This window comes from Entelurus aequoreus, linkage group LG18, assembly GCF_033978785.1.
Source record: "Entelurus aequoreus isolate RoL-2023_Sb linkage group LG18, RoL_Eaeq_v1.1, whole genome shotgun sequence".
Taxonomy (NCBI): Eukaryota; Metazoa; Chordata; class Actinopteri; order Syngnathiformes; family Syngnathidae; genus Entelurus; species Entelurus aequoreus.
The window spans coordinates 16365774-16379130 of NC_084748.1; the positions used below are offsets into that span (position 1 = coordinate 16365774).

Here is a 13357-nt window from a genome sequence, read left to right on the forward strand (position 1 = left end):
TGGGACAGGACAAAATAAATGCATCTTTGGATAATTACCTATATGTGTCATTAATTAATTATTCAAATTGGAATTTAATAATTACGTGTTATTAAATGTTTAATTAATTAATGTACATTTATTCAACAGATTTTTTTGAAGAGTCAGTATCTTTTTTAAGATTTACTTTATATATTAATACTTTAATTATTTTTCAATATAATTATTATTTATTGACTTTAATTCAATTATCGACTTTGACGAATAAAACAAATTAATGAAGCTGCCACACGGGTTCATGAAATATTCAATTAAAGAAAAAATAAATTATTAAATACATCATTAAGTAATAAAATCCTGAAATAATAAAATATTAATTAAAACATGGAATAATTAATTCAATAATTCAAATATGTAAATCAATAAACATTGACCTGAAATTATTGATATTTAACAACACATTTTTTTGTTTTTTTCTCATTTCAAATTGACAGATTGAAGTAATTATTTAAAGATGTATTTATTTATTTACTTTGGTATCATTTGACCCTCCATAGGAAAAAGAAGACAAAAGCCTCTTCCTTTAAGTATTGATTTATTCTTTAAGGAGTGATGCCAAACTGCTTCACCCCCGCCTGCTGTCCGCCTCCCGCCGCGATGTTGGTTACAGGGATGATCTTCATGGTGGTTTCCTTCAGGGAGTACCAGCGGTTGTGCCACGTCACCCAAATGATGCCGTTGTCGAAACCGTACTCGCCGGCGTCCTTCTCCGTGTACCTCCCGCCTGGGGGAGGAGAGCTCGCTCAGACTGGAGCGCTAACTACTTTTTGAAAAAAGCAAAGTCCCGTGCACTCACCCTGGTAGTATTTGCCGTTCAGGTGGGCGGCGTGGCACCTGTTCATCCACCAGCCCGAGCCGTCCTGCTTGGCGCAGTTGCCGTTGTATTTGTCGTTGTCCTTGTCGGAGGTGCTGAACTGCATGCCGTTGTGCGACGTGTAGAACTTGTCGCTGGGGTCGTCCCCGAAGTCGAAGCCGTCGAAAGCGTCCCCGGCGTCGCCGGCCATGTAGTAGCCATACTGCAGGCGGTACATGTCAGCCTCCGCCCCGATCCGGACCATGGCGTAGTCGGCGTACCTGGGAAAAAAAAAAAGCAGCTCAATGCGGTTCGCTTTTTTGTCCATACTCGGCGGGTCCACGTTGTCGTACCTTTTGTTGCCTTGCCAGTCGACGATCTCTATCCTCAGCACAGTTGGGATGGTGGAGCTGGTAGTCAGCAGGTGGAGCTTCTCGTTGCCCAGCCAGAACTCGGTGGTGTCATCTGGCGAGAGGTAACCAAAGCCTTCTTTGTACTGGATCCAGTTCTTGTGGAAGTCTACGCTTCCGTCACGTCTCTGCGGACACAAGCCAAAGTGTTCTGTCTTGTGCCACGTAGTTCAATCAATCAATCAATCAGCTTTATTGTCCATTCTTACATGTACAAGACACATAAGAACTGAAATTACATTTTCGGCACAATCCCGCTAAGAGCAGACATACGTTACAGGGAGACAAGACGGGACCGCCAACGGATCAGCCTCACTTAGGCGCTCCTCAAAAAGGTGGGAAAAAGGTGACATTGGGGGGAGGGTGGAAGTAAAAAAAATATCAGTCTGAGGCTGGACCCTCAGGAATGGTCCAGACTGAGTCCGAGGAAAAAAAACCTCACATAGCATGGCACACATAAACAAGGTACATTTAATCACAACAAACTCGCAACAAAGTCATCCAACAGGACCTTGGAGGCCAGCAGCTGCTGTTAAGCGCTGCTCAGCCCCCACAACCCCGGAGGAATAAAGCAGTGGTGAAGGCGTTGATTGGGGAAGGGTATGTGCGTGCATGTATGCCCAATTAACTTGGGTGAGATGTTGGATTGTCTTTATGGGCCGAGGCCGGCCCCAAGAGTTCAAGAGTTCAAGAGTCCGACCCAGGTGCTTTTGAAGAAAAGGGAAAGGTCAAAAGCGTCCATCTTTGAGGAGTCCTCGGGGGAGTGTTTTCAAACAGCCTGTTCCTCAAGGCCATTCGAGGGAGTCAAATCGTAGATTAAGATGTTGTTTTTTTCTTCGAGCAGTCAAAACAATGACATTCCTGCTCTATATGCTGGCTCTGACAATTCCAATTTATTCTTTCTGTAACATCATCAAGATCGAATCTACCTTGCGATTCAAATCAGCAATCGCTCCAGTCTGTGATCCCACAGCACGACCCATTCCTTCCATTGCGTTGAACAGCCTGTTGGCCCCTTGAGTGGCTGCCATCGTCTTCCGAATTTGACGATACACCAGAGCAATGCCCAGCCCAATCAGCAAATGCCCTGCGATCACAGCTCCAAATAGGTAGATGTCTTCCACGTCCTCGATGGAAAGGACTGAGAGGCACATGATTCTCCAAGTATTCCAGGAATCTCTCACGTACCCCGCAGCAATGGTTCCATCAGGGCAGCCAGGCTCCCCCGAACCTCTTTTCCTTGTCGAAAAGACTGTGTCAATTGCGTCGAGAGTCCAGTTGATCAAATTCATTTTGATGTTTAGATTTGAGGACAGCTCAAGAAAAGAGGCTTCAAAATAGTTCAAACAAGACAAAAACAAAGAGAGCAAGCAGGGAGGGAAGGAGGGAGCGGAGAGAGATGCGACCGCCCTCACCAGTGGCAAGACAGAAAAAAAGCTGTTGGAGTCACTTATGAACTAGACTCTCTACTTTGTTCTGGTAAAGATTCTATTTGGGGCTTTTGTCTTTTTTGGAATTATATCTACCTTTTTAAAACGTTGAAAATAATATATTTAAATTTTCGAACTATGGGGCTCCTAAATATATATTTTTGGACAAATTATGTTTTGCACTAAAATGATCCCCAGCGTTGTATAAACCGCAGGATTCAAAGCGTGGGAAAAAGCTGCAGCTTATACTCTGGAAAGGACAGAACATACAGTATAAAGCAGGGTTCTTTAAGGTTTGCAAAACTGATCCAGAGAAGGAGCAGGGACCCGCTACTAAAATTATGACTTTGTTTTAATTCAAACTGATCTTGTCATTGTGGAATACTGTACTAAGATATTCAAATATTGCAGTATAACGCTGCTAATAGCTAAGCTGGCAATTAGCACCTTAATTGTTACCTGGTAACTGGCGCTTTTTTTCCTGGTCTCAAACTGAGCCCCCTTATAGGAGTTTAGTCTGGGAGTCTCTTTTTTTCTCCTCCTCCTCCACCCCCTCGATGTTTACCTTTCCTTCCTACCTCTTTACGGCGCGCCGCTAGGTGGCGACCCTTCAGTCTTCCTGTTCTGTCTAGCCCTACACAAGGTACTATATTCTGTATATTGTTTGTCTGTCCTTGGACAGGGTTGTACTGAAAACTAATTTTGTTGTACTTTTTAAGTGCAATGACAACAACGTTCTATTCTATTCTAATTGCTAGCTGACAACACGTTAATCGCTAGCTGACAGCTACTGCACAAATTGCTAGTTGACAACTAGCACACTAATCGCTACCCGGCAACCAGCCACGCCAATTGCTAGCTGACAACTAGCACTCTAATTGTTAGCTGGCAATTAAAGCACTAATCGCTAGCTATCTTAAATGTTTACATTAAATAATCATTAATGTTTTTACATGGAGTTGGGCAGCCATGTCACTGTTATTTATAAACTACACTATTACTACTAAAGACATTTCAATATGTGGAAAAATTGCAAAGGGAAAATTTTAAAAAAAATATTTAAAAAAATTCTCATCAACCCTACAGTACCTCTGTGGACCCCAGCTGAAGAATCCAGGTTTAACCTCTTAAGGCCCAAGCTGTTTGTTTACATGCTTTTTTTTGTTATTTCTCTTTGCTATTTGGGCTTATTGGACCCTAATCAGAATAAAAACTAAGAATCATCTTTTTATATGATGTACTTAGTCCGTAAATACACAAACGTGTACTTCATGTTTAGTGACATGCTAATTCTTATTTTTACACTTTTTTTTTCCAAATTCCATTGTATGTTATACTCTTCTGACACCACCAGATGGCAGTATAAGTGTCCACATAAGTGGCCATAAGACCCCAATTCAGTAGTGTACACAATTTTAGAAATAAGAGCTAAAAGGTGCTGTCCACGCATGTGGCCACTAAGCCTTTTAGAGCTTTGCTTCCACCAAGCACTGTAGTACAATTTTGTGCAGTTCAGTGCTGCATACTTATTTTTCTGCATTGTTTTGTCTTTAATCGCATAAAACATCCCCAAACTGTACTTTCACTTACCAGTTGCAGTATTACAGTACAATTAGCTGATGGTACCATTTTTTTAAGCATTTTCATAATGAAATGTCCAAAAATCAACCCAAAATAAACCATACTGTACAGTTTTTCAACAGCATTCCTTTGCAGTCGTAGTACCTTGATTTACAAACCACTGACCAAATTAAAAATCTGCTTTGGTGTACGAACCTTGTCTCTGTGTACGAACATTTCGTCCACCCATTGTGTGCCCGGCAGCACATTCATTGTGGGCGGGCTGATCGACCTCCGTGGCTCATTCAATCAGCACAGTGTTGGTGTTGGCTACTGTGTTACTTTATGTACCTTTTCTAGTGATTTTTAGCCGTTTTTTTCCAACATGTTTTGCAGTGTTGCGAGCTCAATATGAGTGCAAAGAAAGCAATGGACAAGCGATATGTGGTTTGAAGCATTCAGGGAGTATCCACAGCGTTGTCGACACTGCCTTCCCCTTCTCCCCTCCCTTCCGCTGCACGCAAAGAAGATTAACCGACAAGGGAAAGGGAATTTTATTTTTTACTGCTAATAATTGGACTTCTGTGAGTGCACCACTGGCAAGTGACATTGTGTGTGTGTGTGTGTCGGCAGTGTGGACTCAAATGAGGACAGTCCAGCTACTTGTTGTTGTTTTGACTTTGATGCATTGTCTCCTTGTTATGTTTGTTTGCTATTCAGTACTGTATAGCGTTTAAGTGTGCAAAATGTACCAACTTTTACAAAAATATCTTGTCGAGGCTGGAGCCGATTATTCATATTTACATATCTTTCAATGCAGAAGTTTGCTTTTATATACAACCTTTTCTATTTACGAAGTCTGTTCAAGAACCAGTTACGTAAATCGAGGTTCCACACTAGTATGGTTTGCGTTTCTATCATAAAAAATGCCTGAAATGTGCACCGTCACACTTTACAGCACATTTTGTTGGGGTGCCAGTTGCAGCAGTACGATACAGTTTGCTAATAGTTCACTTAAAAAAAAAAAAAAAAAAAAAATGTCATTGTAAAAAGTCCCAAAATATCTGAACCACAATTTCCCACTTTTTAAACACCTTTTTTGTGGCACCGGTCTTAATAGTAGGATGCGGTTTTCTGACAATGTCCATGTTACTACGTACGTATGTTTACTTAGCTCGGGGGTCGGCAACCCGCGGCTCCAGAGACGCATCTTTATCGCCGCCCTGGTGGCTCCGTGGAGCTTTTTCAAAAATGTATGAAAATGGAAAAATATGGGGGGAAAAATATATATATTTTGTTTTAATATGGTTTCTGTAGGAGGACAAACATTAGAAATCCCGCAGTTTAATATGTTTGTGTTTATGCTTCACTGATGAGAGTATTTGGCGAGCGCTGTTTTGTCCTACTAATTTCAGCGGTCCTTGAACTCACCGTAGTTGTGTGGACTGTGATGCAACAGTTTAAGTTAAAGTTAAAGTACCAATGATTGTCACACACACACTAGGTGTGGCGAAATTATTCTCTGCATTTGACCCATCACCATTGATCACCCCCTGGGAGGTGAGGGGAGCGAGCAGCAGCGGTGGCCGCCCCCGGGAATCATTTTGATGATTTAACCCCCAATTCCAACCCTTGATGCTGAGTGCCAAGCAGGGAGGTAATGGGTCCCATTTTTATAGTCTTTGGTATGACTCGGCCGGGGTTTGAACTCACAACCTACCGATCTCAGGGCGGACACTCTAACCACTAGGCACTGAGTTTGTTTACATGTACGACTTTCTCTGACGCTGCCACAGAAAGACGTGTTTTATGCCACTCCTTCTTTGTCTTTTTTTGTCCACCAAACGTTTTATGCTGTGCGTGAATGCACAAAGGTGAGCTTTGTTGATGTTGTTAACTTGTGTGGAGTGCTAATCAGGCATATTTGGTCACTGCATGACTGCAAGCTAATCGATGCTAACATGCTATTTAGGCTAGCTGTATGTACATATTGCATCATTATGACTCGTTTGTAGGTATATTTGAGCTCATTTAATTTATTTTACTTATGTACTTTGTGTATTTAATTTATATTTGCATGTCTCATGACACATTATCTGTATGTAATATTAGCTGCATTTCTGATAGTTGTTTGTGTGCTACATTGTTCCAGACCACAGCAAACGTTACACATCTTGCAAAGATTGTAATAAATCCATTAGAAGTGAGAGTGTCCGCCCTGAGATCGGTAGGTCATGAGTTCAAACCCCGGCAGAGTCATACCAAAGACTATAAAAATGGGACCCATCACCTCCCTGCTTGGCACTCAGCATCAAGGGTTGGAATTGGGGGTTAAAGGCCTACTTAAATGATTTTTTTTAATTTAAACGGGAATAGCAGATCCATTCTATGTGTCATACTTGATCATTTCGCGATATTGCCATATTTTTGCTGAAAGGATTTAGTAGAGAAAATTGACGATAAAGTTCGCAACTTTTGCTTGCTGATAAAAAAAAGCCTTGCCTGTACCGGAAGTAGCGTGACGTCACAGGAGCTAGTATTCCTCACAATTCCCCATTGTTTACAATGGAGCGAGAGAGATTCGGACCAAGAAAGTGATGATTACCCCATTAATTTGAGCGAGGATGAAAGATTCGTAGATGAGGAACGTTACAGTGAACGACTTGAGAGGCAGTGATGGACGTATCTTTTTTCGCTCTGACCGTAACTTAGGTACAAGCTGGCTCATTGGATTCCACACTCTCCTTTTTATATTGTGGATCACGGATTTGTATTTTAAACCACCTCGGATACTATATCCTCTTGAAAATGAGAGTCGAGCACGCGAAATGGACATTTAAAGTGACTTTTATCTCCAAGACAATACATCGGTGACACACTTAGCTACTGAGCTAGCGCGATAGCATCGTTCTCAAATGAAGATAGAAACAAAATAAATAAACCTCTGACTGGAAGGATAGATAGAAAATCAACAATACTATTAAACCGTGGACATGTAAATACACGGTTAATGATTTCCAGGCTGGCGAAGGTTAACAATGCTGTGCTAACGACGCCATTGAAGCTAACTTAGCAACCAGACCTCACAGAACTATGTACTCTCTCCTTTTTCTATTGTGAATCACGGATTTGTATTTTAAACCACCTCGGATACTATATCCTCTTGAAAATGAGAGTCGAGCACGCGAAATGGACATTTAAAGTGACTTATCTCCAAGACAATACATCGGTGACACACTTAGCTACTGAGCTAGCGCGTAGCATCGTTCTCAAATGAAGATAGAAACCCATCAACAGCCGTGCTCACCTGCATTCCAGCGATCAACGGCACGACGAAGGACTTCATCCGTGGGTTTGGCGGCAAGCATCGGCTAGGCGTAGTAAGTAGTCCTTGTTGTGTTGCTGTAAGTATTGTAATGCCCCGCAGTGGAGAAGGAGTCACACAGACGAGGAAGCGCTGCTCAATCGCTTTATTAAAAAGCGGTAACTGGTTGTAGTTCAAAAAGTAACGCACACACATACACGAGCTGCTGTTAGCCAAAACTCACGCTCACACACACAAGTTCTCCGCCAACTCACTCGCGCATGCGCGTTCCCCAAACCCTTAAAGACAGTACACTAATGCAAATATCACAGATATTATAGTATTGTACTTAGCCGCTAAGACACCGATCGATCCCACCTACAACGTTTTTCTTTGCAGTCTCCATTGTTCATTAAACAAATTGCAAAAGATTCACCAACACAGATGTCCAGAATAATGTGGAATTTTGTCGAAGAAAACAAGAGGCTTTTCTATCGGGTCCGATGGGGTCCAACCACTTCCGTTGCTTTTGTGACGTCACGCGCATAAATCATATCCAAAGGAGTTTTTCAACCGGAAGTGTGGCGGGAATTTTAAAATTGCACTTTATAAGTTAACCCGGCCGTATTGGCATGTGTTGCAATGTTAAGATTTCATCATTGATATATAAACTATCAGACTACGTGGTTGGTAGTAGTGGGTTTCAGTAGGCCTTTAAATCACCAAAATGATTCCCGGGGGCGGCCACCGCTGTTTTAAGCCATATTGCCCAGCTCTAATCTACGGTATATTGCACAAACCCATACTGTACTGCTGCGGCCAGTACCTTCACAAACAAAAACGAATAATACAGATTGTGTACTTGCAACATTTTACAATGTAAACTACAAAAACCATGATACCATATGACTTTTGGAACAGTGACGACAGTGGGCGGAGTCAGACACTCTGCACTTCGTCGATTAGTTGACGGAAAAATTTACAGTGGTCACAAATGATGTTGTCTTAAAATCCAATTAGCATGTTGCTCACCCTCTGTATGACCGTGAAGCCTCGTCCAAAGCTGTCGATCTCACAGTAGACCAGGAACTGCTGGGTAGCTTTGACCGGTTTCACGTAGTAAAGGCCGCTCGTGGTTGCGCCTTTGTTAGCAATATCCTGGCAATCTGTTATCATAAAAATTTTTCAAAAGTTAGCGTTAGCATCCCTAACATTTCTTTCAAACACACTCAAATAATGATGATAACAGAGACATAAAATTTGTTTTTGTTTAACAATAATTAGTACATTAATCCATACTTGCCAACCTTGAGACCTCCGAATTCGGGAGATGGGGAGGGGTGGGAGGCGGGGTTTGGTGGTAGCGGGGGTGTATATTGTAGCGTCCCGGAAGAGTTAGTGCTGCAAGGGGTTCTGGGTATTTGTTCTGTTGTGTTTATGTTGTGTTACGGTGCGGATGTTCTCCCGAAATGTGCTTGTCATTCTTGTTTGGTGTGGGTTCACAGTGTGGCGCATATTTGTAACAGTGTTAAAGTTGTTTATACGTCTACCCTCAGTGTGACCTGTATGGCTGTTGATCAAGTATGCGTGGCATTCACTTATGGGTGTGTAAAAGCCGCATATAATATGTGACTGGGCCGGCACGCTGTTTGTATGGAGGAAAAGCTGACGTGACGACAGGTTGTAGAGGACGCTAAAGGCAGTGCCTCTATGGCACGCCCCCAATATTGTTGTCCGGGTGGAAATCGGGAGAAATTGGGAGAAATTGGGAAGAATGGTTGCCCCGGGAGATTTTCGGGAGGGGCACTGAAATTCGGGAGACTCCCGGGAAAATCGGGAGGGTTGGCAAGTATGCATTAATCAGCATGGCTGCTTTAATTTATTCAAGATAACCGCTCTGTGTGGATTAGTAAACACCAATTAACACCTTTATTCAATTAACCGCCAGTTGCCTATAGGTGCGTTAGCCACAAAAGCAAATAATCTTAAGTCAAAAACATTGGCGTCCACAGATGTGGCTTTAAGCAACCTCCGATATAGTTTTCAACAGGAGTGTAATATTGATATCAGTCCGATATCAGCAACAAAACAAAGTACATTGGCTTGCATGACAAATCTCCGATAAACAAGCTCCAATACAAGCAGTCCTGCAGCGTGTTTATATGTGCAAAGCTGGACAGCTAGTTAGCATCCAAATGTATAAGCACACAAGATTGGTCTTTTCTTCTATTTTTCTAGAAAATAAAAGAATTGTAGTCATTTTGTCATTTTTGGTAGGCTATAGGCTACCAGGAGCTCGCAGCTTCACAACAGCTAAGCACAAAATAGCACACAAGCTAAACATATGTAATATGTGTCTTTAATTAAACAATACTGCAGTTTAAAACACAACATTTGTCAATATACACAGGTATAAAATGTTAATATTTGCATTTTACTTACAAAGGCAGAAGCGCATTAGAAAGTACCTAGTAACAAACGTGTCCACATCAGCTTAACCTAATTAATTATTGTGACCACTACGCGTCGCTAAAAACAATTACCATTCCACTTGAATTTAAAGACAACATAAATCCATTCCAGACGGTTGATTAAGCCTTTTTTAACATTCCACACTACAAAATAAGTAAGTATGTATGATTCCTGCTGATATCGTATTGGTATCAAGGCTCCGTTGTATCGGGACACTACTAGTTTTTAAATAAATTCTCAAGAGGGCAGTAGCTGCATTTGGAGTGTCTGGCTTGGTCAGCAGCCTTGTATAGCTTTGCACACGCTTTAATCCTTCGGGATCCCCAAAATGTGATGAATGTTATAGGTCCCGGGGTTCCGAAAAGTCTTAAAAGTAAGTCGTATATATTATTATTCTTTTTTTCTTAACTTTCAACCCTTCAATCTCTTGATAAGTGGTTATCAAACTGTTTTTCACCAAGTACCACCTCAGAAAACACTTGGCTCTCCAAGTACTACCATAATGATCAACACTAAAATACAGTAGCGTAGTACAGTGGTTCTCAAATGGGGGTACGCGTACCCCTGGGGGTACTTGAAGGTATGCCAAGGGGTACGTGAGATTTTTTAAAAATATTCTAAAAATAGCAACAATTCAAATATATTTATTGAATAATACTTCAACAAAATATGAATGTAAGTTCATAAACTGAATATCAAATCAAGTAGGCTATTCCATTCATTACCATAAACCCAGAGTTTCCCCCATGCCATGATGGTTTGACCCTCACTAAAATGTCTGTCAAAAAGAACTGTGAAAAGAAATGCAACAATGCAATATTCAGTGTTGACAGCTAGATTTTTTGTGGACATGTTCCATAAATATTGATGTTAAAGATTTCTTTTTTTGTGAAGAAATGTTTAGAATTAAGTTCATGAATCCAGATGGATCTCTATTACCATCCCCAAAGAGGGCACTTTAAGTTGATGATTACTTCTATGTGTAGAAATCTTTATTTATAATTGAATCACTTGTTTATTTTTCAACAAGTTTTTAGTTATTTGTATATCTTTTTTTTTCCAAATAGTTCAAGAAAGACCACTACAAATGAGCAATATTTTGCACTGTTATACAATTTAATAAATGAGAAACTGATGACATAGTGCTGTATTTTACTTCTTTATCTCTTTTTTTCAACCAAAAATGCTTTGCTCTGATTAGGGCAGGGGTCGGGAACCTTTTTGGCTGAGAGAGCCATGAAAGCCAAATATTTTAAAATGCATATCCGTGAGAGATATTTTTTAAGTCTGAATACAACTAAATGCGTGCATTTTTAAGTAAGACCAATATTTTTTGAGTATAATAAGTCTCTTAATCTTTTTAATAACATTTTTATTCTGAAGCTAACCAATAATAATTAAAATACTTCTTACCATTAATGCGATTTCTTGAACAGGTGCGGTAAAAAAACATATGGATGGATTAAAAATGCATGAAAATGTTTTATATTTTGAACGTTATTTTTAACACTGTGTTTACCAGCGGAATTATTTATTACTTATGGTGTTAAGCAATGTCAGCTAAGATTTATCTGAGAGCCGGACGCAGTCATCAAAAGAGCCACATCTGGCTCGAGAGCCATAGGTTCCCTACCCCTGGATTAGGGGGTACTTGAATTAAAAAAATGTTCACAGGGGGTACATCACTGAAAAAAGGTTGAGAACCACTGGCGTAGTAGGCCTAAGTATTCATTAAAAACAAGGCACAGGTTTTATTTAGCAAGTATGTTCAAAAGTTTTGGCCGCTGTAACAGTACACACAGTTTGAAGAGTAACACTGTGTTTAGATGTTTAATTAAGTGATTATTTGGCGTACCACTAGTGGTACCTGTACTACAGTTTAGGAATCACCGCTCTAGATCAAATTCAGATCTAACCGTCGATATGAAGTTTTTTGTATTTTTTTTACATGTTTTTTCGCCTTTTTAGTTCAAGAAAACCCTTTTTTTTTACTGCATTATTCGTGCACACATTATGTTTTTTTTAACCATATCCACACAACTCTTTTGTCACTACCAATTCACCAATATCGTGTTTTTACATATAATTTGTTGGCAGATTCAAAGCAACTATACGTCTAATATGAATATATGGTACTGGGTGGTACTCTGGTGGTATCTAGTGGTTGAGGGGTGGAACTACACCTCTAATAGGGTTTGCACTTATTTCAAAGGGAAATAGTTACATTCGTTTGGTTTTCATTGCAAAATAATTATAAAATAACAGGTTTACAGCATATTGATAAAATGGTCGTTGTAAAAATGAGTCAATGGGGGACAAAAGGGTCCCGGGGAACTCCAATGTATACTCACTCAATAGTTCGTGCAAAAAAATAACTTGGCAAATGCAAATTTGCCAAGTTACAACCCCTGTGACCATATAACATTTCAAATGGACATTCTGTTGCATGAAGTCATCTTTAAAAGCAATAAAAAGACCCACAAAGGTCCCAGGTCTTCTAAGGGGTTGAAATTAAAGTAACGTAATTGTCGTACAATTGTTTACAATCAACTTATCGGCGTTATGCTATTTACCGCCATGACAACACAGGTTCTGTTGAAAGCTATGGTTCCTTTCTGTTTTCTCATGCACCCCAAATCCTTATTCGAGTAAAAAAAAAATTGCAAATAAACCCCCCCCGTCATCTTAATGCTTCAGCTCCAGTCAAATTAAAGTATTTAGGACAGTACCTGAAGTGACAATGGTCACCTATAGGGGGAGCCCTGGCAGGTCACATGTTTGTTACTGTTTACTTTACGGTTAAGGTCACTACAGAGGAGTTTACTTCGCATTGATTTCCGCCCCCAAACTAAACACTGAGAGGGGACAGATGTTGGGAAACAACTCACAACAAACTGAAGGTCAATTTGAATTTTTTTTTTGTACCTGCTCCTGTGAGGGTCTGGATCTCCACGGTGTCCTTGCAGGGCTTGCTGCACGTCTGCTGCAGCTGAATGGAGAGCGTTTTCAAGTCGGCAAGTCTCCTGTCGTTGGCGGAGATGAGGTCCTCCAGTTCGCTGCAAAGTGAGACAATAAGAAGTTGGTGACGACAGGCGCTGTATAAATGTCAACGTTTTGTCTTATTACAATTACAGCGCAGCCTCTGAAGTCAGAGGTGCAAGTGTCTAAAAATGGCACAAAACTTCCAAGTCTGCAACACTCCACGTTTGATTGTTTGGCAGTTTGACTATGCAACAGATAACCTTCCAAAACAATTGTTTAGAAATCAGAACGAGAGGTTCCTTTGTATTGCTCAACATGCAAATGTTACGTAACACAAGTTGCAGCGTCATCGTACACTTACAACATT

General features: G+C 40.6%; 1 protein-coding gene across 1 annotated transcript in view; it reads right to left on the reverse strand.

The window, feature by feature from the left end:
• Positions 1–557: 557 nt before the first annotated feature.
• fgg (fibrinogen gamma chain) overlaps positions 558–13357 on the reverse strand; it is a 15170-nt gene continuing 2370 nt past the window's right edge. The window contains exons 4-9 of the mRNA XM_062026632.1: positions 13352–13357; positions 12934–13064; positions 8569–8702; positions 1186–1370; positions 836–1113; positions 558–763 (exon numbers count right to left, since the gene is read on the reverse strand). The exon at positions 13352–13357 is cut by the window's right edge and continues 79 nt beyond it. Of these exons, the coding sequence (XP_061882616.1) occupies positions 582–763; positions 836–1113; positions 1186–1370; positions 8569–8702; positions 12934–13064; positions 13352–13357 (916 nt within the window). The 3' untranslated portion in view covers positions 558–581. The remainder of the gene's footprint in view (positions 764–835; positions 1114–1185; positions 1371–8568; positions 8703–12933; positions 13065–13351) is intronic.